General features: G+C 37.1%; 1 protein-coding gene across 5 annotated transcripts in view; it reads left to right on the top strand.

The window, feature by feature from the left end:
* PLCB1 (phospholipase C beta 1) overlaps nt 1–14,287 on the top strand; it is a 690,420-nt gene that overhangs the window by 14,431 nt on the left and 661,702 nt on the right. For all 5 annotated transcript variants that reach the window (XM_082358993.1, XM_082358994.1, XM_082358995.1 and 2 more), the window contains exon 2: nt 3,955–4,032. In XM_082358993.1, the coding sequence (XP_082215119.1) occupies nt 3,955–4,032 (78 nt within the window). The remainder of the gene's footprint in view (nt 1–3,954; nt 4,033–14,287) is intronic.

The following is a 14,287-nucleotide window of genomic DNA, read 5'->3' on the forward strand; positions in this document are numbered from 1 at the left end:
TTATAAATATCAAAGGAGAAATTCCATTTCGAGTTCATATTGCAGTGATTGGCTCAGACCAAACATTTAGGATGTGTCTATTATTATTTGGTCAGGGAGTTTTGTAAAGAATATTCTGGTATTGGGAGGGAGTTTGGACTGTTTTGTCATTTCCTCCCAGTTTCTTTAGGACATTTTATTTATTTATTTATTATTAAAGTATAGTTGCCTTATTATATTAGTTTTGGGTGTACAGCATATTGATTCAATATTTTTATAGATTATACTCCAGGGTATATAATTTGTTTTATAGTGATTCATTTATTTTCACATTTCATCTTTTTTTTTGAGATGTAATTATCATATAACATTGCATTAGTATATGTTATTGATTTATATCAGCACATTGATGCACAAATCATAATAAAGAAGTTATAGGACTTTGTAATTTTAATATTGATTGCAGTGACTCTTTTTCTTACTGAAATATCTCTCATTCTTTTGGATGTTTAGGTTTTAAGAAGTTCCTTTACTTTGTTCCTTGACTGTCCTTTATTTAACCTAAAATCTTTTTGGAGATTCATGTAAATTGTAAAACAGCAGCTTCTTATATCATTATATTAGTCTTCATTTTTGATAAAATAGGATGAGAGTAGAATGGTTTCTGTCAACGAAAGAGGAGTAAATAGAGATTTACTGTACAGTATCTACAATTACTAACTTAAGACAGGTATGTTTATTAGTGTTCTTCTTTTCAAGGTAGATGTTTATTGGAAAAAATACCTTATAACTTTAAGTAAGCAAATTAAAGTTGAATTCCTAGTTAGAAGCCATGTACTTATAAGACACAGGGATGTCTACATTTCAAGCTCACTGGTGCTCCTGGGCATTTACATCATTGTATTCCCGATTCAAAGCCTCACCCATTGTAGGCCTGTGTCAGTGGATCTAAGTCTGGTTCCTGAACCAGTAGCAGTGGCATCACTGAAAATTAAGTAGAAATGCAGATTCTCAGACTCTATTCCAGATCTCCTAAGTGAGAAACTCCAGAGAAAGGGCTTAGTAGACTGCATGTTAACCAGTCCTCCTTGTAAATCTGATGCACCCAAAAGTTTGAAAACCACCTTCTTATGGAATACACATCTTACGGATATTGATGGAGGGAGAAAGAATAAAACATAGACCATCTGAGAGTTATCTCCATTATTCTGCAGTAAAACGCTGCAGTTGCCTTGGAAATGAAGGATGGCCATATATTTCAAACTTCAAACTACAGCATATATTCTGACAATTAAGAATACTTGAGATCTGGGTTGAGTAGGGGGAGAATATAGGCACTTGCAGCTATGTGAGAGGTGTGAAAAAATGAGGTGGAGTTGAAAATGGATATTCATGTATTTCTGGGTCAAACCCTGCCTTGCATGGCAAGAATGCCAAATTCCAGCTGATCTTGGAATGTCAGAGGTGATTATGGAGGAAGCAGGCAGGGAGCCGAGATAAATGATCATTTAGTAGAGGAACTGTGGCCGAAAGAGTAGGGTCAAGAAAATACTGAACAAAGGAGCTTTAATTTTGAAGGAGAAAAAGGAATAAGCTAGAAAAAGCAGTATCCAAAACAACGAGGTAGCCTAACACAATGTTCCAACATATAAATTTGAGCTGTTTTGCTCTGCTAACTTTAAATATTTTATTGTCTGGGATCCTTGAAGTGAATTGTCACTAAGATTTTGATTAGAATCTTATCAGATGCTCTTGTCAGACACTCCGATTAGAAAAGGAACTGTCGTGAAAATGATAAGTTACACCTCCAGGTTAATTCCAAATTTACCTGGAAATTGGGATGTGTGTTCTGTGAAGCGTATTGGAAACTTATTTCGCCCAACTCTGGAAGAGTAGGTGATGAAACAGAACTGAAAATATTGCTATGATTTACTGGAAATATTGCTCTGAACAAAAGCATGTAATCTCATAGGAGAAGCTTCAAATATTTTAAAAATTATTCTTCCATTATAGTATCAAATTTTTTTCCAAATGTCTTTTTTTTAACATTTAGAAGTAATTTTGGAATTTAAAAATTCCAGCTGAAGCTCTATGTAACAGCACAAGCCTTGTAAAAGATATTTTCAGACTGCATGTTAAGAATGAATCTTAAGACTATCAGGATAAAACAGCAAGGCAGTTGCTCAAAAAATTAAATATAGAACTATCATATGATCCAGTTATTCCACTTCTGGGTATATATGGAAAAGAATTGAAAGCAGGGACGCAAACAGATATTTGTAGGCCCATGTTCATAGCAGCGTTGTTTGCAATAACCAGAAGGTGGAAACAACCCAAATGTCCATCAGTGGATGAATGGATAAACAAAATGATACAGACATATAATTGAATATTATTCAGTCTTAAAAAGAAAGGAAATTTTGACACCTACTATAACATGGATGAACCTTGAACACATTATGCTGAGTGAAATCAACCAGATACAAAAGGAAAAATACTGTATGATTCTGCTTATATAAGGTACCAAAGAGTAGTCAGATCATAGATACAGAAAATAGAATGGTGATTGTCAGGGCCTAAGGGGAGGAGGGAGTAGTGAGTTAGTGTTTAATGAGTGTGAAGTTTCAGTTTGGGAAGATGAGGATGGATGGTGGTCATGGTTGCACAGCAATGTGAAAGTACTTAATGCCCCTGAACTTTACACTTAAAAATGGTAAGTTTTATGTTATATATACTTACCACAATAAAAAAAGAATGCCATGATAAACTTTCATTTAATATTTTAATAAATCAGGTTTTAAACATAATCCACTATAATAATAATGAACATTTTTATGTGCCAAGAATTGATCCAGGTGCTTTACCCAAATTATCCTATTTAATTCTCACAGAAAACTCTGTGGGAGGTATGATTATTATGTCTTTTTTTTCCAGTTGTGGTTGTGCAAAATGAGGCACCGGGAGGGGACAGGCAGAGATTTGAGCCCGAGGGGTTAGCCTCCAGAACCTGGCTCTTATAATAAAACTTACCATGTGTACAAAAGCCTTAGATCTGCTCTACCCATCAGGAAGACAATCCCAAATTCCAAAATTGTCTCTGAAAGTTCTAAATTTATTACAAATCTTTTTGATCAGATAGAGGATATGACATACCAGAGTTACAATGTGTATGAAAAAGTTGAAATAAACTGGTTATTTATGTCCCTTTAAAAAATGCAATTCCTGCAAAGGTCCCAGTATTTCAGTATAAAAATCCATATCCAGTGACACGTGTTTCTTTGTGCAGATGGTATGCCTTTCTGAAAATTGCCAAAAGAAAAGAACACATATTTTAGAAATGTTTAATATTGTAATTACAATACAGGCAGTTTTTGCTTTATAATATGCATGCTTTAAACTCAGAAGACTGTCTATGATGTTTTATTTTATTGTGTGAAATTTAAATTTACAACAATTTTGTGTATAGCCTTCCGAATATGTAGAAGATGGCCTTATTTACTGTTACCTTGGAAACAGCAATACCTAAATGCTGTGCTTACTCTCTTCAGTACAATTAAAAATCATTTTATAGAGCAAATGTAATTTAAAATAATATCCTGAAGCATGGATTTTAATTAACTTTAATCATATAAAATATGTAATGATGTTTAGTGTTAAAATTATTTGGAAAACCAAATATAGCTTTTTGTTAGAAAACATGCCAGTGCCTTTAAAAACTTGCCTTAATCAATAAATACGTGCATCACTGGCCTTTTCCTTTTTAAGTAATGTCCCAATATTCTAATTATTAGTAAAGTACCTCAGTTATGTAATTAATAATCCTATGATGTTAAAGATATCATGTTTAATTTTTTATTAGTTTTACTAATAATTGATGATCTTGGAGAAACTTAATTATTACTTGTTAAGTAATTCGCAGGTAAGGCTTTCTATAGTGGCATATGTTGATATACGTGTATTTTCTTACATTTCTAGGACTCCACTATTGTCACTCCAATTATTTTGAGGACCGACCCTCAGGGATTTTTCTTTTACTGGACAGATCAAAACAAGGTAAGAAGTGAGATATGTCTTTCTTACATTTTCCAGTTAGTTGCTGATTTGCAAAGTATTTAGCTTTCTATGCATTTCATGGATGACTCTGTAATTTTTTTAAAGATTCTATGTAAAAAGAATATCTAAGAAATGTCTTGGGATTTTCCAAGGTCTGAAATATTAGATGTGCTAAATCCTAGAACAATTGGCATTTCTCAGGATAAGAACATGGAATTGTGAATTACATTTGTTGTAGAGGGAAGTTAGCCAGTATTACTGCTGTTAAGTCTCCTACCAACTCTACCCATAAAAAATGAAGAAACATGATGAGAAAGTCATTTTTGACCCTGATGACTGTAACTGTGGCTTTCCCTTTCTCTTCCTTCTCCCCTTTGCTGCTTATTAAGGGTTCTCTCAGCCTCAGCAGGAATTTGGCCTTGATAATTTGTTTTATGTTAGAAAATCAGGAATAAGATCCCTTTAGACTATACCTTCACTTTTTCAGGAATTTCTTCCCATTTTAGCTTTCTGTCCACCATACCATGAATTTAGAATCTCATTTATTATGAAACCAATTGAGATGATTCCATATTGAATTATTAAAAAGTAGACTGTCTGCAGATCATAGGATTTATTTGGAGTTTAACGGGTAGTTAGATCAGAATATTCATAAAAAGTAGGTTATTATTTCGATAGACGATGCTATGGTTCTGCACTTGAACATACAAGGCCACAGACCACGGAATATTCTGGTCCTATAAGTTCTGATATTTGGAAAGATGGGACAGGCTTTATTGAGAGTGCTAAATCCATACTGAAACCAATAAAATACCTGGCATCAAACTGTGAGGTGCCTTTTCACGTTCTGGTGTTAGTTCTCTATATCCAAGGTTACTGGTGTTTGTCAGCTTAGCTTTCGGCCATTGGGGGCAACCTGGACTTCACCAGTGAGTAGTGGTATGGAAACTGCTCTGTGCAGTGGCATATTTGGGGTCAGAGTAGAGCCTGGGGAAACTCTTAGGGTGCTAGACAGTAATATCTGGCCCCCCGGGCCAGTTCTGAATGGGTCTGTTAACACGTTATCCAAAAGGCAGATTTTAGCTTTGTGGTCCTGGAGTTACTTTCTGAATACGGGTGCCCTGCAATCATGTCTGGCCACAGACATGGGGCTAAAGCATAGACCCCGAGCTAATGTCGAAAACCGTATTTGAGTAAGATTTCATACTGACTGTTCATGTTTATTACTGGGTGTGTTAATCACTTTGGCTTTGACATTCTGTTTGGTTTCCTGCTGTTATGTATAAAACAATGGCTTGAAAGAGGTTTTTATTTTTTTCCTCCTAAAGGCTATTTTTAGAACTGTTGAAGCTATATTCATGAAAGATATATTTATAATGCCTAGAGCGTTTTTAAAGGTTGGGTATTTGTACAAGAGACTAGACTGTCAGTTTGATTTTTCAACTTGTAAATCAAGCTTCTATAAAAGCAACAGAAGGTATTTTGGGGTTTTTTAAACAATCCATAGCAACTCAGTTAAGCTCCCCTTTAAGACCAATCATAAATATTTCTTTGCTTAAGAAAGAGAAAGTGTTTAGGACCAGAGGCTCTTTGATGTACCTCTATTGTTCTGTGAACCCAGTATTTTAACTCATGATTATTTTCAAATGTAGAAAAATCTCAATTTTTTAATACTAACCACTTTCTCTTGGTTGTAATGCTGTTTATGACCAACTTAAACAAATACTGTGGTAGCAATACTTCTGTCTCTTTATTACTTTTCTTTTCATGGATATTAATCTTCCAGTTCTAGCCAAGAGATGGGAATTTCATTTTTCACTTTTTAAGTCAACGGTCAGTCATGTGTCAGAATTTTGAGGTTTATTTTTTAGTTAATGATCATATATCAGTATCTAAAAGATGAGACAATTTAAGAAAAAATTAAAGTTTCCATGATTCTAAGTTTGTCATTTTCTTCTGGCTTTAAGCCCAGTCCTGGAGTCAGAACGAGTGATGAATCCACTTCTAGGAGGTGGACTCCTGTAAGTGATATATTAGGAGCATAAATGTATGCAAGCAGAGATGGTACCCGCAAGTGAGTGGGGAGGGCACACAAGCTTTAAGTCCAGTTTTTGCATAAAATCATTTGAAGGGTTGGACCTAATGTTGCAGTCAGATGGTGCTTAGAGGCCCAGTTTCTTTAAGATATTTTTTCTGACAATCAGTCTTGTTGATATGAATCTATCACATGTACTACAGAGGTTACGTCTCAAAGAAAAAATGTGATACTTTTAAGTTTATCCCGATTCCCTCCCTGCCGCTGTTTGGAAGCTTGCGTTGGTATCTGGGTGATGTGCCTCTCTTCTCCCTGGAGCTTTTTCCTTTGTCTTTGTCCATGTTTCTCCTTGGTCCATGAAGCCTGTGCCGAAGCCCTTTTATTAGTGATCCCTTGAAGCCTACTCTGCTCAGAGGCGAGCTGAGTGGCTTAAGAAGCTCTTGGTAAAGAATATTGTTACAAGATCTTTCTCTTTATAGCCCTGGAGGAGAATCCTCACATTTGACAGTTTCTCATCCATGTCTTCTCTCCTGTCATGGCCACATTGTACCATGCACCACTGATTTCAAGCCACTGGTTCCACTCTCTGTGAACATTGACATGCTTCCTTCTGTAACCCCTCCTTTGATTTGTCACCACAGAAATGATAGGTGGCAAAGAAGACAGACAGCCCAGATGATTTAAGAACTTAAAAACCAGATCTGGCAGGTCATTTTTAGGTAGCAGAAATGTGCTCTGATGAAACATTGAAAGAATGTTTGGGGTTGGTTGGGAGCAGATAAATATGAACATCATCTTAAGGGTAAATGTTCATAGTTTGTACCAGCTCTGGGCTTATTTTAATCATTCTTTCCCTTTTATTGTTGGCTCTGTAAATCTTATTGACTGTAATTAGCAAGAATGAGTTTCTGAATATGACTATTTTAAGCATGGTTGTTTTTCTTATGTCAGTGTGTGTTATGTAAAGAGGATCAGTTTATTTGTAATCATGAGTGAGAAGGGGCTCCTGTACAGCCTGAGCATGGAAGAGGTTGCCTGCATTATGCTATGACTTTCCTTTGGAGCTCTGCCATATCAGGACCAGAAACCAACACAGGAAGTGTTAGCCGTGAAAACCATGCGAACTACAAGAAGAATCTGTATGGGAGCTAAAGAAGAAAAGAGGGTCAGTGTAAAAGGCTACTAACAAAAACCTATCCTGCCAGAACATGAAACGTAGTAAGCTGATGCCCTGCTTCTGTACCAAGGTTGGTGTAAAAATAAAACTACTCACTATAGTCTGAAGTCAGGGAGCCTGATTCCCCCAGCTCCATTTTTCAAAGCTTCAGTAATCAAGACAGTGTGGTACTGGCACAAAAACAGAAATATAGATCAATGGAACAGGATAGAAAGCCCAGAGATAAACCCACACACATATGGTCACCTTATCTTTGATAAAGGAGGCAAGCATATACAGTGGAGAAAAGACAGCCTCTTCAATAAGTGGTGCTGGGAAAATTGGACAGGTACATGTAAAAGCATGAAATTAGAACACTCCCTGACACCATGCACAAAAATAAACTCAAAATGGATTAAAGACCTAAGTGTAAGGGCAGACACTATCAAACTCTTAGAGGAAAACATAGGCAGAACACTCTATGACATACATCACAGCAAGATTCTTTTTGACCCAGCTCCCAGAGAAATGGAAATAAGAACACAAATAAACAAATGGGACCTAATGAAACTTAAAAGCTTTTGCACAGCAAAGGAAACCATAAACAAGACCAAAAGACAACCATCAGAATGGGAGAAAATATTTGCAAATGAAGCAACTGACAAAGGATTAATCTCCAAGATTTACAAGCAGCTCATGCAGCTCAATAACAAAAAAACGAACAACCCAATCCAAAAATGGGCAGAAGACCTAAATAGACATTTCTCCAAAGAAGATATACAGATGGCCTACAGACACATGAAAGAATGCTCAACATCATTAATCATTAGAGAAATGCAAATCAAAACTACAATGAGATATCATCTCACACCGGTCAGAATGGCCATCATCAAAAAATCTAGAAACAATAAATGCTGGAGAGGGTGTGGAGGAAAGGGAACACTCTTGCACTGTTGGTGGGAATGTAAATTGATACAGCCACTATGGAGAACAGTATGGAGGTTCCTTAAAAAACTACAAATAGAACTACCATACGACCCAGCAATCCCACTACTGGGCATATACCCTGAGAAAACCATAGTTCAAAAAGAGTCATGTACCAAAATGTTCATTGCAGCTCTATTTACAATAGCCAGGACATGGAAGCAACCTAAATGTCCATCGACAGATGAATGGATAAAGAAGATGTGGCACATATATACAATGGAATATTACTCAGCCATAAAAAGAAATGAAATGGAGGTATTTGTAATGAGGTGGATGGAGTTAGAGTCTGTCATACAGAGTGAAGTAAGTCAGAAAGAGAAAAACAAATACAGTATGCTAACACATATATACGGAATCGAAGGAAAAAAAAAAAAAAGGCCATGAAGAACCTAGTGGCAAGACGGGAATAAAGACACAGACCTACTAGAGAATGGACTTGAGGATATGGGGAGGGGGTGGGGTGAGATGTGACAGGGTAAGAGAGTGTCATGGACATATATACACTACCAAATGTAAAATAGATAGCTAGTGGGAAGCAGCCGCATAGCACAGGGAGATCAGCTCGGTGCTTTGTGACCACCTAGAGGGGTGGGATGGGGAGGGTGGGAGGGAGGGAGATGCAAGAGGGAAGAGAAATGGGAACATATTGTATATGTATAACTGATTCACTTTGTTATAAAGCAGAAGCTAACACACCATTGTAAGGCAATTATACTTCAATAAAGATGTTTAAAAAAAAAACAAAAAAAAACTACTCACTACTAGATCCAAGAAATTCAATATAGTTGAGTAAGCTCTTCCTTGTATCCCTAAAACAGGAGCTTGGAGGAGGGGAAAGAGGAACATATAATTAAATTAAAAAGGAAGAGGAGGAAAAACACATTTTAAAGGAAGGATTCCTACTACTTTATCTTTTTTGTTACAGATATTATTTATTTTTTATTTTGTGGATAATCCTCTAATAGGTTCTTTTTTTAAGAGAGTAAAGCAGTATTGATGCCCTTGACTCCTCCCCACCATTGACCCAATCCTAGTCTCTTCCAAAGTCAATTGCTGATAACAGCTTCATGGTATCTTTCCAGGTCTCTTTTTAATGAATTTGTGCATACATTAACTATGGAAATATTTCATTTTGTTTCATTTATATCCATTTGTACCCTAAATAACATCATATTATTTTTACTGTTCCACAAACTGGCTTTTCACTTTACAGTATGTCTTACAGAACTTTTTGTGTAAGTACATGTGAATCCACTTTATTCTTTTAAATTGCTCTACATATCCCATAGAATGGATGACCAAATTTCATTTAACAATAAAAAATTCTCATTGATGGACTCTTGGTAGTTGTCTGTTTCTAGTCCACAGAAAACAATCCTGAACAATAGAGTAATAGTCAGCCTTGTGTATCCCTCTCTGAGTATATGGGTCAGGCGTCCCTGAGGTAAATTTTGAGAAGTACAATTGCTGATTGAAGGCTATATATATCCTAAATTTTAGTTAATGGTTGTGTCATTTTATAACTTTGCCAGTCTTGTGTGAGAGGAACTGTTTCCTCAATCCCCACCAACACTATTAAGAAACATTTTAATTTTTGCCAATCTGATGCAACCATTGTATCTCTGCTCTAATTTGCTATTGCCTGATTTGCTAGTGAGCTGTGTACATTTTCTTACACGTGTGGACAATTTCTGTTTTCTCTTACCGGAGTTACCTGCTGAATTTCCTTGCCTTGTGTTGAGAGGTGTCCAGGTATTCTGGATGTTAATCCTTTAGCTGTTAGGGATGTTGCAAATATTTTCTTCCTGTCTGTGGCTTGTCTTTGAATTTCTTAACTTTTAACTTATGCATGACAAAAGATGACTTGACATTCTCAAATTTGATGTATTCACATTTCAACCTTTTTTCTTTTTTTTGCTTTTTGCTTTATTTAAAGCCTTTCTTATTCATCATCCTCATAGCCATCATTATTATTAGTTTAGATTTTTAATTCATGTATAGTTGTCTTAGTCCATTTGGGCTACTCTAACAAAATACCATAGAATGGGTAGTTTATAAATGACAGATATTTATTTCTCACAGTTCAGGAGGACGGAAGTTCAAGACCAGGGTATCAGCATGGTCCAGTGAGAACCCTCTTCTGGGTTGCAGACTTCTGGTGTCCTCATGTGGTGGAAGGGGCTAAGGATCTCTCTGGAGCCTCTTTTATAAGGGTGCTAATTCCATTCAGGAGGACTCTGCCCTCAGGACCTAATCACCTCCCAAAGGCCCAATCTCCTAATACCATCCTTGGGCATTAGGTGTTCAACATACGAATTTGGCCTGGGGGGTAGGGACACAAACATTCAGACCATAGCAATCATATAATGTATTTTGAACATTGATGTGAAGTTTGGTTCTAAATTTAATTTCTTCAAATGATTAGTCTTGTCTGTGGGTGGCTCCTCATTCTTTCTGGTTGGAGCCAGCTCTGATAACACCGTCTCTTCTGTAGCTTTCTTCTGGCTGAGAGTGGAGGGTGTGGGAGGTGGGAGCTGCGATGGTGGGTTGACCTGAGTTGATGCTCTCATTTCATTCCTAGTGCTGATAACTTCACCACCTATTTGGGTGGCCCAGATCTACTCCTATGTTTTAATGTCTGGGGGTTTCTGGGATGTCATTTCCTACTTCATTTTTATTCCATTTATCTTTTGTCTTCCATTCTTTCTGATTGAACAAGTACAATCCTTTCTGTGTACCCATGATCCTAGATGATAGACATATATTTACACCTGCATATCCAGTCATTTCCAGGGACCCAGGACCAGAGGAGGGATCCACCATCTGCACCATATGCCATCTTTTTCTGGCCTATGATTTTGCACGAGACAACCGTTTGGGATCCTTGTAGAGCAATGATTAAGTTTCTATTAATGACAACTATAGACTGCATTCTCTTATGGTAGCTTTAAATTTCTATAGAGTTCAAAAGCAAAGTTTAAAAATTAAATATTTACATAAGACAGTGATGTTTTCAGCATAAAAGTCCAGAATTCAAAAATATTTAAAATGATGCCTCACAAACCTCTAAGAAAATCTAGAAATATCATGTTAAAAAAATAGTCTTGCACTGTTGGTGGGAATGTAAATTGATACAGCCACTATGGAGAACAGTATGGAGGTTCCTTAAAAAACTACAAATAGAACTACCATACGATCCAGCAATCCCACTACTGGGCATATACCCTGAGAAAACCATAGTTCAAAAAGAGTCATGTACCAAAATGTTCATTGCAGCTCTATTTACAATAGCCAGGACATGGAAGCAACCTAAATGTCCATCGACAGATGAATGGATAAAGAAGATGTGGCACATATATACAATGGAATATTACTCAGCCATAAAAAGAAATGAAATGGAGGTATTTGTAATGAGGTGGATGGAGTTAGAGTCTGTCATACAGAGTGAAGTAAGTCAGAAAGAGAAAAACAAATACAGTATGCTAACACATATATACGGAATCGAAGGAAAAAAAAAAAAGGCCATGAAGAACCTAGTGGCAAGACGGGAATAAAGACACAGACCTACTAGAGAATGGACTTGAGGATATGGGGAGGGGGTGGGGTGAGATGTGACAGGGTGAGAGAGTGTCATGGACATATATACACTACCAAATGTAAAATAGATAGCTAGTGGGAAGCAGCCGCATAGCACAGGGAGATCAGCTCGGTGCTTTGTGACCACCTAGAGGGGTGGGATGGGGAGGGTGGGAGGGAGGGAGATGCAAGAGGGAAGAGATATGGGAACATATTGTATATGTATAACTGATTCACTTTGTTATAAAGCAGAAGCTAACACACCATTGTAAGGCAATTATACTTCAATAAAGATGTTTAAAAAAAAAAAAAATAGTCTGGCCTCCAAAAGAACCACCAGGCACCACAGATTTCATTAATCATCATTTAGCAATGGCACTTCCTCTTTCACACACACTTCCCTAGTATATCCCAGAAACATCAATTTTGGACTTTCTTGTCTATGGTGAATGGGGTAAGACACTCAACAGTCAATTGAGTTCAGTGATGTGATTATAAATTAAGAAGGTCAACTCTATTCACTTTTATTTGGCAGTTTCCCCCAAACCCTGAAACAACAACTGCTTTACCTTAGAAAACAGCAAAGTGCATGTGAGTATCACTCTTGGAGGGCTGGGATCATTGCTTGGCCTGCAGCAGTGCACCAATCATTGCCAACAAACCAGCAGCATCTATGGACTAAGTCTTTTCTTTCACCCTCCACGAATTTCCTTCACATAAAGAAATTAATAGAGCAGACATGGCCCAAAATCTAAACCCACGTCCTTACTACTCCTGAGGCCGAGAGTTGGACCCCAGTGGCCAGCATTTGCATTCCTTTGCTTTTTCTGGCCTCTGGAGCTCATGTCACTGCCTGAATTAACACCCACCCAACCAAAGAAGTTTGATGGGCAAATACCACAGCTCCCTCACTTCTTGGATGGGATAACTCAAAGGTGCTAGCTTTCTGTTTTCTTCTAGTGCCCTCCAGGGTTAATAGCCCATTTACCCTCAGTGGTAACTGGCTTGAAAACACACCCTTCATGGGCTTCCTTCCCTTCCTGTCTCGATTCCCCATGTATCCTGGAACCACCTCTAAAATAAACTCATTTTACTAGAATCCTTGTTTAGCAACTGCTTAACATGGATGCTTTGTACCTAACAACTTAATATAGATGCCCCATAGTTAAGGGCATTAAAAAGATTCCTTAGTAAGAGGCACTGGAAACTGTTAGGTAAATACTTTAAGCCAGGGAGGTTTTCTTTTCTTTCTCTTAAAAGAGTCCTGATTTGGGAGGCCAGAACTTGAAGTCGGACAGATGTGGGTTGGAGTTCTAGCTCTGCCTTGTACTCCATGAGTCATGTCTGGTGAATCTCTTCAACCATTTAAGCATCCGTTTCCTCATCTGCAAGATGGGGTATAACTTTCTCAGAGTTGCTCGTAAACATGATGCATGTGTGTAGCACAATGCCTGGCACTTTGTAAACTCACTCTTTGTGGTGGCTTTTTAGAAAACATTTAATTTTAAAATTAATTTAATTTTTAAATTAAATTTAAAAATTTCAGCTTTCCTGAGGTATGATTGACAAAATTTAAGATAGTTAAAGTGTACATCTTGGTGATTTGATGTACATATCCATTGTGAAAGGATCCCCCCATCTAGTTAATTAGCACATCCATCACCTACCTCACTTATTTTTCTTATTTTTGTGTATGTGTGAGAATATGTAGGTTCTACTCTCTTAGCAAATTTCATTTATATAATACAGTGTTGTCAGCTGTAGTCACCATACTATACATTAGATTCTCTGCCCTTATTCATTTTATAGTTGAAAGTTTATAGCCTTTGACCAACCTCTCCCTAGTTCCCTGGCACCCCAGCCCCTGGCAACCACTTTTCTGCTCTCTGTTGCTATGAGTCTGACACCTCACCCCTTTCTGAAGATTTCACATGTAAGTGATACCGTGTCATATTTGCCCCTCTCTCTCTGGCTTTATTTCACTTAGCATAATGCCCTCAAGGTTCACTGTGGTGGCTTCTATTATTGGTATATAATGGACAGTTAGTCTCTGACTAAACAATTAGTCCCTAACTATTTGTTAGGGACCACAAATGTGCTGTTCTGAAAGACAAGTGACCATCTATTTACAAATATTTTAAAAGAGTTTTTCTTCTTCTTCAAGGTAATAGTGACTTGTTTTCTGTTTACACTCTGCTGTGGTCTTTTGATCTAAAGCATTGAAACTTAGGTCTGTTTGGGCAAACAAGATGTTTATTTATGTATTTTGTAATGCTTTGGGAACAGAACTATACAAGGCAAAAGAAGGGATTTATTGTTGAGAAGACTTTCCCACTGAGGATAATTTGCTAATAAATACTGCATCATAGGTGAAAGGTTTTTGACCCTCAGGAATCGGAAGCATCTTATGAAATAAGCTTTAAGATGATTAAAAAGTCTTGGGTAGGAGAAAATGCTAATATTCACAAGAAGAATTGGGCTCCGCCATGGTTTTCTGTGTC

The sequence above is a fragment of the Balaenoptera borealis genome (assembly GCF_965194805.1).
Source record: "Balaenoptera borealis genome assembly, chromosome: 16".
NCBI classification, from domain to species: Eukaryota; Metazoa; Chordata; class Mammalia; order Artiodactyla; family Balaenopteridae; genus Balaenoptera; species Balaenoptera borealis.